Source organism: Symphalangus syndactylus, chromosome 2 (genome assembly GCF_028878055.3).
Source record: "Symphalangus syndactylus isolate Jambi chromosome 2, NHGRI_mSymSyn1-v2.1_pri, whole genome shotgun sequence".
Classification (NCBI taxonomy): domain Eukaryota; kingdom Metazoa; phylum Chordata; class Mammalia; order Primates; family Hylobatidae; genus Symphalangus; species Symphalangus syndactylus.
The window spans coordinates 90218414-90236990 of record NC_072424.2 but is presented as its reverse complement, the minus strand read 5'-3'; the positions used below and the strand labels follow the sequence as shown (position 1 = coordinate 90236990).

The following is an 18577-nucleotide window of genomic DNA, read 5'->3' as shown; positions in this document are numbered from 1 at the left end:
AGCAACATGGAAATAAGATTAATGGAAAATAAACATCAGTTTCTAAAAAAAGAAAAGTCTGAAGCACAAAAAATCCCAAAATACTTTGGGAGGCCAAGGCGGGTGGATCACGAGGTCAGGAGATCGAGACCATCCTGGCTAACACGATGAAACCCCGTCTCTACTAAAAATACAAAAAATTAGCTGGGTGCGGCGGCGGGTGCCTGTAGTCCCAGCTACTCGGGAGGGTGAGGCAGGAGAATGGCATGAACCCGGGAGACGGAGCTTGCAGTGAGCCGAGATAGCGCCACTGCACTCTGGCCTGGGTGAAAAAAAAAAAAAAAATCCCAAAATATGCACATAGCAAATGAGTGATTATAAATATTTATGGAAAATAAACTTTAAAGAGGAAGAACTTTTTTATAGAAAAATAATAAAAATTTTATTTGAAATGTCATCTTAAACAATTAAAGACTAATTAAAATTAGTTTAATTTTACTTTAGCTATAACAAAGGTTAGATGATCATTGCAACTGAGCACAACTCCTTCAACTGAGCGAAGACTGAATCAAGTAATTTTTCTAACATAATTGGATAAAATCTCCAATCCTAATTTGTGGTTTTTAGTGGCAAAACCATGAACAGGTGCTTTTGGCACGAATGTTTCCATTTTTCCAAAGGCCTCTCTTAGTCTTTGATACTTAAATCATTCTCCTAGGAAGAAATATAGATTCATTTTCACCTTGCTATTGATTTGGAAGATCATCCACAAACCTATGCTCCCTAATGCAATTTCTTAAAAAGGAATGTCTTCACTTGTTGAGAGAACATTTACCGCTAGATAATCCGCCCACACTAAGAGCCCACAGGTTCAGTAAAGAGTGGATCTGGCCACTAATCCCAGAAATTACTCCCTCATTACTGAGGAAAATTATAAAGAAAACAGAAACAATCTTCAGACAATGCTACTCCAGAACCAAATGAGGAGGCCGAAGAACTGAGATGTTGCTTAAGTAACATGTCTCAGAATGTGACAAATACGTGCTATCTGTGAATGTGAATTTTTCACATTTTCACCTGGACGCAAATTTGAAAGTTGAAGTTTAAGATCATTGGTGTTCTTAAAGCAAACTATACCTGGGTGACTGTGGCAGGGATGCTCAGGAGCCCCAGGCAGGCATTAGGGTGGTATAATGACTTGGGGATGAGGAGGAAGTGAGGAGAGCCCTAGTTGGTTTTTCTTAAGTATCGAAAAGACGACTGGAAAAAAAAAAAGTGCCTGCTTATTTTGAAGTTGGAAATCTTAAATACAGAAAACACAAAGAGTCAAATGCAAGCAAACACTCGTTAGACCAGTTCAGAAAAGCTGGAACTGCTTAAATGGAAACCCTCACAGCTGAATCAGAAAGGATTGTGAATGTTGATTGGATATTTGATTATATTAAGGAATTATTCATTGATTATATTAAGGAATTATTCATTGATTATATTAAGGAATTATTCATTTTTATGTATGATAATGGCATCATAATTACATTTTCCTAAGTACATTTCATTTAGAGATATTCACAAGAATTTATGAATGAAATAATATGATGTGTAAGATTTGATCTTAAATAATCTGGGGGGCAGGAGGTTGGCCATTGTTGCTATTATTGAAACTGAGTGATAGGTACATGTGGATTCATTATACTATTCTCTATTTTTGTATGTTTAAAATTTTCCATTAAAAAATACAACTGAGGAACGTTTTACTTCTACTTTTTCATTTATTGAAGCTGGTCATAGAAAGCTAGGAGAAGGAAGCCAAGGGCAAACTGTGAGACACTTGGAAGACGCTCACCAAAGTTCTAATGGCAAGAGCTGAGAAGGGCAAAGCAAAATAAAAAGCGTTTTTGAGGCTGCCCAGCAGGCCTTCAGAAATCTTGGTACAATAGAACAGGAGTTAGGAATAAGTTCAAGGGCAGGCAGAACGCAAAAAATAACAGTGGCTTAAAACAGAAAGTGTTTATTCTCTTTCTAAGTTTTGTTTTTAATTGACAAATAATTGTATATATTTGTTGGGTACTGTATGATGTTCTGATACATGTATACATTGTGGAACGATCAAATCAGGCTAATTAACACATTCATCACCTCAAATATTTCTCATTTATCTTTGCTGAGATAAAGAATACTTTTTTTAACTTTTATTTTAAGTTCAGGGGTACATGCACAGGTTTGTTATGCAGGTAAACTAGCCTCATGGGGTTTCTTTATCACATTAATGAAGACAAAGGTAAGTGTCCCAGCGCTGTCAGAATGGCTCTGTAGCCCTCAGGGATCCCTGTAGCCTTCAGGAGTGTAGGCTCATTCCAGTTCACTGTTCTCCCAGGCCCCTCATCCCTGTGGCCCAATTGTCTGAACTCCAAGCAGCAGCGGTACAGGAAGAGAACTATAAGTAGGAAAGGAGAGAGAACCAGCTGTCCCTTAAGGGAGGTTCCTAGAAGCTGCCATGCTAAGGACTGAGATAGATGCGTGCAGCATCTATACATACACTTTAGAGGCACAACTGAATCTGCCACCTATGAGAAGCAACAGCATTCCACCAGATTCTTAGCCAATATTTGCAGGCTGCCCAAAGACAGTAAGTTCTTAAGGGGTAGAACATTTCGCCATTTTTTCCTGGTTGCTTCCTATGAAAAGAGCAAGGCCTGCACAAGAGCCTCTGTCTTACAGGAAGTTCTAAATCCCAATATTAAGGAGAATAAACATTTGGGTCATTACAATAAGCAGCCAGTTTCTTTTTTTTTTTTTTTTTTTTTTTTTAGAGTACTGTATTTCTGTCTTTATGTCTTTGGGGAATCACCACATTGGCTTCCACAATGGTTGAACTAATTTACACCCCCATCAACAGTATATAAGTATTCCTTTTTCTTCACAACCTCACCAGCATCTGTTACTTTTCGATGTTTTAGTTATAGCCAGTCTGACTGGTGTGAGATGGTACGTCATTGCGGTTTCAATTTGCATTTCTCTAATAATCATTGATGTTGAGCTTATTTTCATATGCTTGTTGGCCACGTCTTCTTTAGAAAAACTTCTGTTAGTGTCCTTTGCCGCTTTTTAACGAGGTTGTTTGGTTATTTTCTTGCACACTTAAGTTTCTTATAGATGCTGGATATTAGACCTTTGTCACATGCATAGTTTGCAAAATTTTGCTGTCATTCTTTAGGTTGCCTGTTCACTCTGTTGATAGTTTCGTTTGCTGTGCAGAAGTTCTTTAATTTGATCCTATTTGTCCATTTTTGCTTTTGCTGCAATTGCCATCTTTGTCATGAACTCTTTGCCCATGCCTATGTCTTGAATCGTGTTGCCTAGGTTGTCTTCCAGGGTTTTTAGTCTGGGGTTTTACATTTAAATCTTTCATCTATCTTGAGTTGATTTTTGTATGTGGTGTAAGGAATGGGTCTGGTTTCAGTCTTCTGCATATAGCTAGCCAGTTATCCCAGCACTATTTATTGAAAAAGGAATCCTTTCTCCATTGCTTGCTTTTGTCAGGTTTGTCAAAGATCAAATAGTTGTGGGTATGTGGTCTTGTTTCTGGGTTCTCTAATCTGTTCCATTGGTCTATATGTCTGTTTTTGTACCAGTACGATGCTGTTTTGGTACTGATACAAACTATACTACTGTAGCCTTGTGATGTCTCCAGCTTTGTTCTTTTTGCTTAGCCTTAGCTAAAAAATAGCCTTGGCTATTCAGGTTCTTTTCTGGTTCCATATGAATTTCAAAATAGTTTTGTCTAGTTCTGTGAGGAGTCTCAATGGTAGTTTAATAGGAATAGCATTAAATCTATAAATTGCTTTGGACAGTATGGCCATTTTAACAATATCGATTCTTCCTTTTGATGAGCATGGAATGTTTTTCCATTTGTTTGTGTCATCTCTAATTTCTTTGAACAGTGGTTTGTAGTTCTCGTAGAGATCTTTCACCTCCCTTAGTTAGCTATATTCCTAGGTATTTTATTCTTTTTGTGGCAATTGTGAATGGGAGTTCATTCCTGATTTGGCTGTCAGCTTGACTCTTGTTGGTATTTAAGAATGCTAGTGACTTTTGTACATTTATTTTGTATCCTGAAATTTTGCCCAGTTAGGGAAGGGCAATGAGTCCCCTGAAATAAAGTTGTAGAGATCAAAAGAGAATAAGGAGCGGAAAGTGGCTATCTCCCTACTCCCAAGGAAGTTGGAAAGAGAAGGGAAATGACAATTCTGGGTCTCTCTAGAACGGAAGTCAAAGACAGATTCCAGAACATGCTCAGATCCCAGCCCTTTTGGGGCAGTTGTAATCTCAGAAGTGGCTGACTCAGTAAATCAGAAAAAATACAACCCTAAGAGACCTGAATAGTTCGAAAAGGAGCCATCATGAGAGTATAAGGATGACGTATTGGAAATCACAGTCTGGGACCATGTAGATGTGGTGGAGGAAGAGGGGTACAAACTTCAGACTGTATGTGAGAGACGGACCAAAAAGCACAAACATGAACACATCCAAGCTTTATAAATTTATTTGCAAAAAATATAAATTCTACAAAAAAAAAAAATCCAAAAGCAACCTTGAAAACAATTTTTGATGAATGTGTTAGTTAACATGGTTGATAAGAATTCTTACAAATCACAATAGTCCAATTATTGAGATGGGTAAATGACACTTCCCATAAGAATATGAATCACCATTAACAATACATTTTGGTCAAAGTTCTTTGTCTTTCAAGAAACCTTATGTGGCTGTGTTTCAAAGAAAATAAAAATGAAAAACTTAGTTCTTCCCCAATACCAGTTTGTCTGAAATTTCATGCCATATCAACAAAATAACTCATACTGGCTGTTTAATTTTTTTTCCTCCTCAGACATTATCAGGAATTACACAAAATAGCTTGAAATAATGAAAAAGATATTGTCTATCCACAAAACCTAATATCTAGCTTACTTACAATCTAATATTTCTCTATTTGTTATTTACTATAAGACAAAGGCATAGTATTGTCTCTAATTACCACAGCTGCTTGACTGAGATACAACTATCGGCATCTACAGACTGGAAAACTGAGGCTTAGAGTACTTAATAACATCCCTAAAGACCCCAGTTACCTAGCTACAAATATTACAAAATTTACCCCAAAAATCCAAAAATCGTTTTGCTACAAAGTCTACAAAATCTACTTTAAAAATTTACCAAGTCTTTGCACTATAGCGCATTCTACCTCTTCCTCAATCATGCTGACCTTTCTCAGGCCAAAATTCTCTTTCACCTCTTAGAAAGCTTCTAGGAAGGGCTGATTTTCTCATGGGCAGATGGTCAGGATGTTGCCACTCTCCCCTTCCCCCAAGAGCTCAACACAGAAGAATGGACGCAAAGGCTCCAAAGAGAATAAAGAATCATGTGTATAGATGTGGACATTATTGTCAACATCAAAAAACTGGATTTCTTCAAGGTCAACATCCAGGAAAATTCCCACACGGCGAAGGCCAGGGCTTGCAGGAATTCTCTCCAGGTCGGTGTTAGCATGGATTGCTCCTGCCTTCATGCTAATGATCCAGAAGCCATGCTCAGGGGATAAATCACTGCTCTTTCTGTCAGCCGACTCCTTGCAGACGCCCAGGGACCATGACTTCACCTCTCCCACTTCAACCTCCCAGTAATGTTGGCCGGAGGAGAAGCAGGGAGTACCCAGGACACAGGTCAGCCTGGGATCTTTTGTCAGGTCGTGGTGGATCTTCCCACACTGAGCGCTTCTCAGATCATTGGAGAAGACAAGGAGGGGGCTGGCAGTGGCTGCATCCAGGGTCACATCCTCCCGAAAATGCCGGAGCCGCTCCCTCACGTGCAGACTTTCCTCAAGTCGGCCATCCTGCTGCTTGGTGATAAGTGTTAGGGCTCTTATTTGCCATTCTTCCATAGGAGGTGCCTTCACCACGTCTCGACACAAGGGGCACACCACTCTAAACTCATGGTTTTCTAGCATCCAATTCTGGATGCAATCAAGGCAGAAAATGTGTGTACAAGAGAGAGAAATGGGACAGGAGAAAAACTCCAGGCAAACTGGACAGGACGACTCTGCTTGCAGGTATTGGGCCATGGTTCCTAAGGGTTACTCCTTAGCCGTGAAGTAAACTGAAATGATCCTTTATCGGCTTCTAGAAGCACTTGGGAGCCCGCAGTACACAATCCACTCTCCAATAGTCTAAATCCAAGATTAAATAATATAAATTAATAAATAAGTTATTGGCATACATACATGAATTATATTATTTAATAAATAATAAATTTATTAACTAAGAAATTAACTAAGAATAACAAAAAATAAATAATATTTCTGTAGTTTGTATAGGAAAGTGACACTAAATTGCTAGAGAATCACAGTAATGTAGTCATGGTGATAAAAATGATTTCAAAACTCTTCAAACTCTAGATAATCACAAGACAGAAATAGGACAGTGGAAACTTTCTTTTCAGACAGTGCGGCTTACCTAGTCTGAAGACTTCCAGGTAATGTGTTGGCTGCTCTGGCCAAAGTTTCTTCTAATGGGGGCTGAATTCAAGTGGGTCTTTAATAGAATCTCAGTATAGTCTCCACTCAGTATTTCTTTGTAGATCACCTGCAGTTTAGGAAAAAGAATTTTCATGTCTAAATTCAATCATGAAAATAAAGCCAATTCTACGTTAATCATCACAGAAAAGTGACTCTAAGGAATCCTCAGAATTTCCAGGAAAATTACCACATGTGAGTAAAGCCAGCAAAATCCACTGCAAAATGAGATGCCCATAAAAGAGTCAAGTTTAAGGACAAAGTGTTATTAGATGAAATGTTTTAAAGCACTCTAAGAAAACTAATTAAGGCTTGAATTAATGTGAATGAAAATGTAATAGTCATTAACTTCTCCAAAATAATCATGCCTGAATACAAACCAAAAAGATGTTCCAGACAAAGAAGATGCCCTCCAGTTACCCCAACTGCTCCCAAAGCTTGAGAGCCTCTGGTGCTGCTAGAGGACTTCCCACCATGGCTGTCATTCTTTGAGTGAGCTGTCTGACATGCTGGGCACAGCATATTGGACCAGGCTAGACCTATGACCCAAAGACAGCCTCACAAAGCTGGACAGCACCTTTGAGATGATGTGAACAGAGGACTGTTCTCCAATAAGAGCCTGCACTGAGCAGTAACTAGCAGAACTTCTTACCAAGTACCCACAAATCACACATTCAGTGGTGACAGTAGTAACAGAATGAGGGACAGAAAGAGGAGCAGCATCAACATTACCAGAGAGAGGAAGTGATGAACACCACTGAGGCCAGCCTAAGACTGAGTTACTAGAACTGTCCTACATCCCAGAACACATTCTCTAATCTCTTTCCAACAAATACTTATTGAGACCCTTTTGTGCTCTTGGCTCAACTGGACTCTGGAAACACAAACTTGTGTAATAAACAGGGTATCTGCCCACATAAAACTTTGTCTTCCAAGTCCTGGTCAGCATTCCAATCTCATGGTGCCTGGCTGGCAGACAACCAGAGATTACCTCTTTCTTAATTCTGTTATCTTTTTCAATTTAATGGGAAATTTAACATGGTGCTGGAAATCTAATTGCCTAACCCACCTTGGAATGTATCTAAGAAAACAATTTTACAAAAGAAAAAAAATGCTACACTTATTCACAAGTTGTTCATTTCAGTGTTAACTACCATCCCAAATGATCAGGAACCATCAAATTATCTAACAATAATAAAATGATTCAGCTAATTATGACACAACTACTAAAAGTGGTCAAGTATATTTAAGTGAAAACCCGAAGCGAAGTCTTTTTTTTTTTTTGAGACGGAATCTTGCTCTGTCGCCCAGGCTGGGGGTGCAGTGGCTCCATCTCGGCTCACTGCAACCTCTGCCTCCAGGGTTCAAGCAATTCTCCTGCCTCGGCCTCCTGAGTAGCTGGGATTACAAGCGTGTGCCACCAGGTCCGGCTAAGTTTTGTATTTTTAGTAGAGACGGTGTTTCACCATGTTAGACAGGCTGGTCTCCTGACCTCGTGATCCACCCACCTCAGCCTCCCAAAGCGCAGGCGCGAACCATGGCGCCCGGCCGAAAACCCAGAAATCTTTTAAGAAATGTTGGAAAATAAAAAGAAACCATTTTAAAACAGCAAATCAATTGTAGTTGAAAACACATAAAAATACAAGTTCATGCAAAGAGTGACCTGAGGTTCATACGTAAAAATTTAAATGGCAAAGTTATAGTTAAAGGTGAAGAAAGCTCCCTGGCACAGGAAAAAACTAGTTCTTTCTCCTCTAAAATAAATAGTTAAAGGCATTCGAAAACACCAGTTTGTAGCCAAAGACAGAATAGGACATTGGAAATAGCTTAAACAGAAGGTATAACTTACCTTGACTTGGAGACTTCCAGCAGAAGTCTGAAAGATCCGAAGCCTGCGCGTCTCTACCTCTACAGACGTCTGCTCCTCTCTGAGTTTCGGCGCAGAGACACTGGCATTTTTATCCTGCCTGGAAAACATTCTCCAACCAATCAGAGTCAGAGGCTCCGCCCCAAAGATTGTACCACCCTAATCTGAGTAAACTCATCAACCCACCCTTCCGTTTGTGATGATGACATTAAAGCATGCTTCAAATTATATAATAAAAAAATTCAAAATTTCTTAATAACTCCCTGAATTAGAGTGAATCTACTGCCATCTGCTCTTGTCTCTAATTTCAGAACTCAACTTTAAAAAGCAAAATGTGTTGGAGATCAAATACAGAAATGCACTGTTGAAACCTAATCACTTCGTGGCTAATGTAATCATTGGTGTTCCTATTCCTGATAGAATCATGAGTGGACAGGATCTACACAGTTTTCACGTCCTTTGACTCAACAATTCTACTCTTAGGGGTACTTACTGGACAGGGTAAGAAAGATGGCAGCCAGGCAAGGCTATTGTCCTGTAATTATTAATAATTCCATTTTTTACTCTCAAAAGTGTTCTTGGATGAACAGTAAATTTTATGGTGTCTGTATCCAGAGCAGAAGGAGCAGTAAAAGTCACAATAGAGGAAAGCTAAGACACAAACTTCCAAAAAGGGATTTGGAGGGTGAATGAAGTCCCACTGTAGAGAGGATCGCTGGAATATATGTTTTCCCCAAGAGAGACTGCATTCTAAATAACCTCTCCTTTCTCAGGCTTCCTGTTCTGCAAGGCCGAACACACAGCTTACACAGCTTTTACTTCATTTTTACCTGGTGCTATCTCCATTTCTGTGAGTTAAATACTTGCAGGAGCAGGTCTCAAGCATTGTTGGGTTTTATTTTGTTTTTTTTTTTTTTTTGACACAATCTTGATCTATCTCCCAGGTTGGAGTGCAGTGGCTCAATCTCGGCTCATTGCAACCTCCACCTCCCAGGTTCAAGCGATTCTTGTGCCTCAGCCTCCCTAGTAGCTGGGATTACAGGAGGCCAAGGTGGGCAGATACGTAAGGTTAGGAGCTCAAACTTTTTAAACTGTAATCTCAAGACCCTTTAAACTTGAGATTTTAATCTCAAGAATCCTTACACTCTCTTTTTTAATTATTCAAAAATGTCACTTTTTCTTTCATTTTATTTTAAAATAATTTTAGACACAGAAAATTTGTAGGAATAGTAAAAAGAGATATATTCTTTACCCAGATTTACCCTTTGTTTTTTAATTGTCTGATGTATGTATACACTGTGAAATGATTAAATCAAGCCAATTAATATACCTGTCACTTCACATACTTATCATTTTGTCATGAAAATATTCAAAATCTATTATCTTAGCAAATTTTAGGTGTGCTATACATTATCATTAGTTATATCCACCATGATGTACAATGGATCTCCAAAGTGTATTCCTTCTATCTTCCTGAAAATTTTGTACCTTTTAACCAACATCTCCCCATTTCAGTCTTCTTTCTATCCCAGTGCCCGGTAGCCATGATTCTACTCCATGTTCCCATGAGCTCAATTTTTTTTATTTTTTTCCGTTCCACATATAGGTGAAATCATGCAGCATTTGCCTTTCAGTGCCAGCTTATTTCACTCAACATAATGTCCTCCAAGTTCCATGTTGTTGAAAATGATACAATTTCTTAAGACTCGATAGTATTCCATCGTGTACATGTATCATGTTTTCTTTATGTATTCATCCATTGAGGAATATCCTGATTCTTTATGCATTCATCATTTGGTGAATATAGGTTGATTCTATATCTTGGCTACTGTGAATAATGCTGTTATGAACATAGGAGAGCAGATATCTCTTCAATGTACTGATTTTCTTTTCTGTGGATATATACCTAGAAGTAGAATTGCTAGATCACATGGTAGCTCTATTTTTAGTTTTTTGAAGAACCCCCATACTAGTTTTCATAATAACTGTGTTAATTTACATTCCCACCAATGGTGTACAAGGTTTCTCTTTTCTTCATATCTTTGCCAGCATTTGTTATCTTTTCTCTTTTTTATTTATTTATTTTTTTCTCATGCCTGTAATCCCAGCACTTTGGGAGGCCAAGGCGGGTGAATCACGAGGTTAGGAGTTCAAGACAAGCCTGGCCAAGATGCTAAAACCCCGTTTCTACAAAAAATAAAAAAATTAGCCAGGCGTGGTGGCGGGCACCTGTAATTCCAGCTACTCATGAGGCTGAGGCGGAGAATTGCTTGAACCTATGAGCAGAGGTTGCGCCACTGCACTCCAGCCTGGGTGACAGAGCGAGACTCCATCTCAAAAAAAAAAAAAAAAAAAGAAAGAAAAAAATTATTCTTACAAGTGTAAGGTGATATCATTTGCACTCTTATACATAAATGAGAACTCCAAAAAGCTTTTTGTTCATATGAATTATATTTCTTCATATTTATAATATTAGAAATTCAAACTGAGAATTTTTTAAAGCTCTATTTAATTAATTAAAATAAAACCATTATATGTTAACATAAATAATATAGTTTTATTTAAACAAATAACTATTTTCTAAAACAAAAACAATTACTTAGAAGCGTTCTATTGTTTTGAATGTTTGCAAACCTCTGTAATTTTTGCTTAATAAAAGACATCTGGATTCTTACATCTACTTTTGCTGAACCCGTTGTGATATGTTGCTTTGATTTAAATATGTGAAAAAAAATGTGGCTTTCCACAGATGTTTAGTTGGAAAAGGGAAGATTCTGCAGATTCACTAAAAGTGTCTCAGGGACCTCCAGGACCTCTCTAACCTGTTCAAAGATCATTGCCCTACTACAGATTCTATAACTCTAAGGCACAGCAGCAAATCTTAGTTCCTTGGTAACCAAAAACTCTAATGATGCATCCAGCCATCTTTTTGTTTGGCTTCTGCCATCTCAAAACTGATACATATGATATGGCTAAATATGGAACATTTTCTCTCCTTTTTCCAATAATGATGAGGCTTTTTTCATTTTTTCATTTAATTTATTTAACTGCAGTGATGATTCCAAATCCAGTTTTTCTCTATCACTGAATAACACCTACTAGGCCCTCAACAGATATTGATAATAACAAAAAACATCATTCCTTATTGACTTTTACATTTTTCAGCCAGCTCTGACTGTGGCTGGACCATACACTGACTTCATGCTACTAAGCTTTTGTCTGCCAGGAGAAATATTTTTTTTTCCCAGAAATACTCACTTTGATTCCCAGATTCTCCATTACTACGGGAATACTGAATTCAGAGAGAAGTGCCATTTTTTTAAACTTTCAAGTGCTGGAAATATTGGAAGCCACTTATCTGTGATATCTTAATACTCTCATGACAACATATCCAAAATGTGCATGAAAATTTTTTTAATTTTTAAAATAATTTTTAATTATCATTAATGCTTCCATGAGTTAAGATTAAATCACAAATTAATTTCGTTTCCATAGTTTCCTGCTTAAAAAAGGAATCAACTTTCACACATGCTAATTAGATAAGATGAAGCCACTAGTGGGGAGGAGGGAATAATCAGATCTGTCAGGAATCTAAGATACTTACAAGTGGATGATATGTTTGCTCAAAACACAGTTTGCATTTTTCAAAAGGCAGCAGCTGTAGTGGGGCAGCTTTTCACAATTAGCTTCCATCCCCTGGTGCGGGACAAGTGCTGGCTTGCAACCTCCTCTTCTCTCCAACCCGTGTCCTCTCCTGTCTACTGCCTAGTTATACATTAAAAGGGACCCTTCTGTCTATCTCAAAGAAGATAGAGGGCACCTCTCTGAATTATTAATGCCATCGAAGCCTGCTAATGGAGTTCCCTGGCTCTTCTCTTCAAAAGGAGCTGTGTTTTGCAGATCTGGTGAATTTCATGAAGAGAATATTTTTGGCACTTAGGATATGTAGAGTGCTCCACTTCCACACTTGTTTTAGAATACAGTAAAAACCAGAGATGAGATAATTAGACTCCATAGTTACATATTTGATAACATGTAGTTCCTACTATAGTTCTATTAATGAACTCCTTTATTTTTGTTCCTCTAAAATTTTTGTCAAACATATTAAAAAATAATTGAATAATGTTCGTGCATTTTATGCACATGGTGTGCTTATAGCTATATAAGAACAGACAACAGATTTCCACATCTACAGCATATTATCTGCAAGAATAGTTTGCTCTCACCTGAGTCCCTATGTAAGTTTCAACAACCATAAGCCACTGTGGAATAAATGAGTAGTGCTCAGTTACTCCAAGTCGGCCCACCCTTCTTTCACTGGTAGGTCCCAGACCCCAAGCAGGGGCCAGAGGGGGACAGTGTGAATCCAAGGGAATTTCAGGAGTGCAAGAATATGGACACAGAGGTGACCATGCCACTTGAACTCTTTACATTTGTGGTTCCTAGAGCCAAATATAAGTGTTTTCAGATTATGCATACATTCTCTCCTCTAGTTTAGGGCTTTCAGAATATTTTTGTGTGAATGAGGAAGTGTGAATCAAAATAAGCTTCTTTTCCACCCAGTTATCTGGCATTCAATGTGTTATCAAATGCACACTATGAATCTCTCAAAATGGCTGGAGCCCCACCCTTTCTCCAGGATCTCTCAAAAGGCTGGAGCCCCACCCTTTCTCCAGGATGTAAGATACATCAAGGCAAGCTGTCTACAGTCAGTCCCACCTGGGAGCATCAGCCCCTGGTGGTTGGGAGCTCTGGACACAAGCAGAGATCCAGCCTCATGGTAACTTCCTCCTCCAACTGATTGATCCTCATTGGTGGTTGCCCATTACTCTCCTGATAAGGACCCAAATCCCTAACAGGTGTCCTCCTGGCCTTGGCCCTGCTCCTCTCCAGCCTCATCTTCTGAAATCCAGACACAAAGCCTCCTTTCACTCCTTTCTGGTTCCCCTCCTAATCCAGGACAGGTGGATTCTCTCTGATTGGAACCATCCCCAGCCGGCCACCCAGCTAACACCTACTCATCTTTCAGATATATCTGGGGCATTAGTTTCTCAGAAGAGTATTCCCAGAGCCTCCAAACTAGATAAGAAACCCCTGTGATGTCCTCTCCTAGATCCCTCATCCTTCCTCCATGTAAGTTATCAGAATGTTAGTTACTATTTATTCATCACTTGAGTAATCTGCAGCTCCCTCACATTAATACATAACACCTATTGAGCATATTATATGTGCCAGGTGTTTATTCAAGTACTTCATATGGTTTTTATTATTAAATCTTCTTAGCTCTATGAGGTAGGTGCTATTATCATCTTAATCTCTTGGATAATGAATTTAAGGCTTGTGTCACCCCCAAGCTGTGTGATCTTGATGTGTTACTAACACCTGTCTGGATTGCCTACCTCTGGCCATCTTTCACATGAGATGGAAATAAACTTCTATCTTGTTTAAACCAGTGTATTTTATAATTTTTCTATTTTGTGCATTCAATCCAATCAAAGTTTAATTAAAACAGGTGCTAACCTAATTCCTTTACCTTCGTGGAACTATGAATCTATGCTATTTTGACAGTCATAGCAACTCATCAGACTTCATCCATGAACCTGGAAATCCAGAATCACAAATCCCATCTTCATTTCCTGCTATATCTTTTTTTTTTTTTTTTTTTTTTTGACAGGGTCTCTCTCTGTTGCCCAGGCTGGAGTGCAGTGGTGCAATCTCAGCTCACTGCAGCCTTGATCTCCCGGGCTCAAGAGATCCCCCACCTCAGCCTCCCAAGTAGCTGGGACCACAGTTGTGTGCCACCACACCTAGCTAGTTTTTACTTATTTTCTGTAGAGACAGAGTCTTACCCAGGCTGGTCTCAAACTCCTAGGCTCAAGCAATCCTCTCACCTCAGCTTCTCCAGGTACTGGGATTATAGGCATAAGCCACCATGCCTGGTTCATATCTTGTATTTTACTGATAGTTTACATCCTAACTGAAGAGATAGATATGATTCATTAGAACTACCATACTATTTTTTTTTTGAGACAGAGTCTCACTCTGTCACCCAGGCTGGAGTGCAGTGGTGCAATCTCAGCTCACTGCCACCACTGCCTCTCAGGTTCAAGTGATTCTCGTGCCTCAGCCTCCAAAATAGCTGGGACTACAGGCATGTGCCACCACACCCAGCTAATATTTGTATTTTTAGTAGAGACAGGGTTTCACCATGTTGGCCGGGCTGGTCTCAAACTCCTGGCCTCAAGCAATCTGCCTGCCTTGGCCTCCCAAAGTGCTGGGATTACAGCACGATGAGCCACTGTGCCTGATCTTTTACTGTACTTTTAAACGTCCTTGTCAGTACTTGTCTGCCTGACTAGCTCTTCAGCTTTTTAGAAGTTCTATTAGTGAGTTCCCTAGCATGGTATTATTGCAAAACAAGAAAAGATAATAACTAATTAGCAGAGTCAGCACAGTCCTGTGAACTCAGTAGAGAGAGTCAAATCTTTCAATTGTGCAGTGAAATCTTTCAATTAACTATCATCTAAACACAATACATCATCTTAGTAGCATGCCACCCATTGTCAGGACGTTAGGGAAAATAAACTAATCAAAATAAATATTCTTCTTCAGAAGTTACCAGGAAAGCCAGCAACACCCAAGAGCACATGAACATCTATTGAGCGTCTACTATCTTTGAGGTACTCTGTTAAGTACTAGGATCCTTTCCAGAAAAAAAATCATGGAATGACACAGCTGATGCCCTTTATGTTATAGCATGATGAAGGGAGATAAGACCAGTATATAAGAAGGGAAATAATGTTGTGAAGTAGACAAGACTTTCTATATTATGTTGCAGTGGACTGCTGGTTACATATATACCTTTTTAATCACATCTACATATATATAAAACAAAGGAGAATGTATTTTGACTTGTTTCAGATGCAAGTAACGTTTATTTCTTAAAATCATCAAAGACCTTTCAAACCAGTGTTAATGAACCTATCCTACATGAATGGATTCAAGATAATTGCTGTAGCTTTACTCTTCTAGCCAAGCTTTCCTCCCACCCTAACACAATTCCAATTACCCATCACCATAACTGTCCTACGGGAAGTGTCCAACAAGTATTATGCAGTGATAATTTGCAATGAGTTTATTTCTTCATGTATTCTTACCACAAATAATACACTACTATACCCCTGTATCCCATGTCCCTGCAATATTTGGGGCAATTTCCTAAGTAATAGATATAAAATAGATGAGCAAGCTAAGTATAGTTCCTGAACTTGCAGACTAGTGAGGGTTAGAGACAAGTAAACTAGCAAATGTAACATGTTCTGTAAATGTTATGGTAAGGAAAGCACATCGTGCTATAGAGGAGATGAAAGAGTGCTTCGCACAAACTTGAAAGGGTCAGGATAGATATTAAGAGAAAATGGAATCAGCCGGATACGGTGGCTCACGCCTGTAATTCCAGCACTTTGGGAGGCCGAGGCGGGTGGATTGCCTGAGGTCAGGAGTTTGAGACCAGCCTGGCTAACATGGTGAAACCCCATCTCTACTAAAAATACAAAAATTAGCCAGGCATGGTGGCACACGCCTGTAGTCCCAGCTACTCAGGAGGCTGACGCAGGAGAATTGCTTGAACCCAGGAGGCAGAGGTTGCAGTGAATCAAGATCAGGCCACTGCACTCCAGCCTGGGCAACAGAGCAAGACTCTGTCTCAAAAAAAAAAAAAAAAGAGAGAGAGAGAAAATGGAATCTAGGTGGACTAGGTGGAGGCCTAATGGCTGAGAAGAAGGAGTCAGAGCAAGGGAAGTAAGCCATAGAAGAGTTTTTTTGGTTTTTTTAAGCAAGAAAAAACATGGTCAAATGAGCATTCAAGGGATATAATTCAGGGGCAGCATGGGAAGTGGATTACAAAGGAGCAAGGCTGAAGTCAAGGAGATCAGTTAGAAGGCTGTTGCAGAGATCCAAGTAAAAGATGATGGTGGCCTGATAGAAGGAAACAGCAGAAGAAACTGGTGAAAAAAAAATTTCAATAGTTTCCCAATATATTTAGGAACCAGAATCAACAAGACTTAGTCATTCTTTGGAGGAACAAAAAGAAATCAAGAATGAATATCAGATTTCTGGCCTAGACACAGATATGGATGCTGACATCAGAGGGATAAGCAGGAAGAACGGTATGTGGGATAAACAAAGCGTGAAATGTTGGTCTTACAGAAGTGCCAGTGAGACATGTCAGCGTCTCTATAGATGTGAGGGCCTACAGTTCCGAAGGTCAGGCAAGGGATCTAGGCTACAGACAACGACTTGGAAGTGATCAGCACGGAAGTGGAATGGCAACTGGGAGCCAGAAAAGTAGTGGAGACAGCCCAGGAAAACTGTGCAGAGTGAGAAAGGAGGGCCTAGAGTCAGAGCCCTGAGAAACAGCAGCATTTAACACAAGGGGTAAGGCAACCACCAAAAGCCTGTGTCTCAGACACTGAGGAAGGAGAACCCTGCAATCAACAACCCAAGTTTGGAATTCCAAGACCTCTAGTCAAATGGTGGCAACTCTGAAAATGCCCAGTCGTTCAGCCTAACTGGGCCAGCCTTGGATGCCAGCAGAATGAGTCAGGCCAGGAAAAGCCAAAGCTGGGAATTCCAAGAGACCATGGAATTGGACAGAACTCTGAAATCTAAATGAACAAGAGGTCTGGAAAGACAAACACAATGGAGCACATTAGTCCAAGTAGGAAAGTCTATGCAGGCCAAACACTGTGAAACAGAGATCAGAGCAAAGCCCCTAATCCTAAGACACAAATCCGGCCAGGAGGGAAGGCTTGAGAAAATATGTGTGGGTGTGGGCTGAAATGATTACATCTCAAGGTAATTAAGTGCTGTACATGATTTGTACACAACGTATCTCCTTTCCTCTGAGACCTCTTCTTCTAGGGTAATTCTCTTTTTAAAAATATTTATTACTGGCTGGGCGCGGTGGCTCACGCTTGTAATCCCAGCACTTTGGGAGGCCGAGGCGGGCGGATCACGAGGTCAGGAGATCGAGACCACGGTGAAACCCCGTCTCTACTAAAAAAGACAAAAAATTAGCCGGGCATGGTGGCGGGCACCTGTAGTCCCAGCTACTCGGAGAGGCTGAGGCAGGAGAATGGCGTGAACCCGGGAGGCGGAGCTTGCAGTGAGCCGAGATTGCGCCACTGCACTCCAGCCTGGGCGACAGAGCGAGACTCCATCTCAAAAAAAAAAAAAAAAATATTTATTACTGGTGCTGAGTAAGGTCTCCTTTGCTAATGTTTAATAGTGAGTATCATACTAGAAATGATTTATTTGCTTATAATAAGAAAGTAATTATATTAAGAAAGTAATTTCAATATTCAGCAAAATGACCCCAGTTGCCTGTACCTTCTATAATAAAAAAGGTTAAATATATTTTAAGTCTATTGAGGAATTACTACTAAATTTTGGCGAAAATATTATGCAGAAATATAAAAATGATTTAAAATATCCAACACAGTCACCTAATTAAATGTGGTCTTTGAGAGTATATGGGGGTACTCATATTAGTCCACCTATGATGCTGAAAAGTCAAACCACCAAGACCTGGTATATCCAACATGTGCTTATGAAATGTCCAGAGTGTTTATCTGTAGGTTATCCAGAGTGATCTTGTTTTAATAAAATTAATAAAATATGAAGCACAAGGAGGTTAGCATATCATATAAGCGAAAGATTATTTTATGCATTTAAGTAGACTTTTGAAGTACAGACATTTTTCAGGCTTAAAGAAGCTTAACATTCTTTGGTGCCATAGTAGCCCAAATAACTGCAGTTGACTGAATCAGCAAAACCAAGTTTATGCAGAAAAAGCATTTCCTAGGAGGGCAACCTCTTTCTCTGACTAGGCTGGAAAAACAGCATCTGTGCCCAGAAATTCAACCTCCTCCCAGTCAGTTGCCCATCCAAGGCTGAGACGGTCGGGAATCTCATGCTTCTGTGTTGCACACTGCCATCTACTGTGTCTCTGCAGCAAGTGGAGCCCCAGACTTTATTTATGATCCCAGACCTTGATGGTGGGCAGGAAACCAATGAATGAGCATCACTTTCCTTCCTTTCACTTGTGGGAGGTTTTATGAATATCAGGAAAAGATGCAAATGAGAGATGTGCACATATGCAATTT

At 39.5% G+C, this 18577-nt stretch overlaps 1 protein-coding gene across 1 annotated transcript; it reads right to left on the bottom strand.

Moving 5' to 3' along the window:
• Positions 1 to 4509: 4509 nt before the first annotated feature.
• On the bottom strand, positions 4510 to 8495 carry RFPL4B (ret finger protein like 4B). The gene is made up of 3 exons (XM_055243615.2): positions 8394 to 8495; positions 6486 to 6614; positions 4510 to 6199 (listed from the first exon to the last, which is right to left on the bottom strand). The coding sequence occupies exon 3, from the start codon at positions 6092 to 6094 to the stop codon at positions 5300 to 5302; it is 795 nt and encodes a 264-aa protein (XP_055099590.1). The 5' UTR covers positions 6095 to 6199; positions 6486 to 6614; positions 8394 to 8495; the 3' UTR covers positions 4510 to 5299.
• Positions 8496 to 18577: the final 10082 nt, after the last annotated feature.

Bases quoted from the DNA above. Each gene is read 5' to 3' on its own strand.
- RFPL4B (XM_055243615.2), bottom strand. From the start codon at position 6,094: ATGGCCCAATACCTGCAAGCAGAGTCGTCCTGTCCAGTTTGCCTGGAG.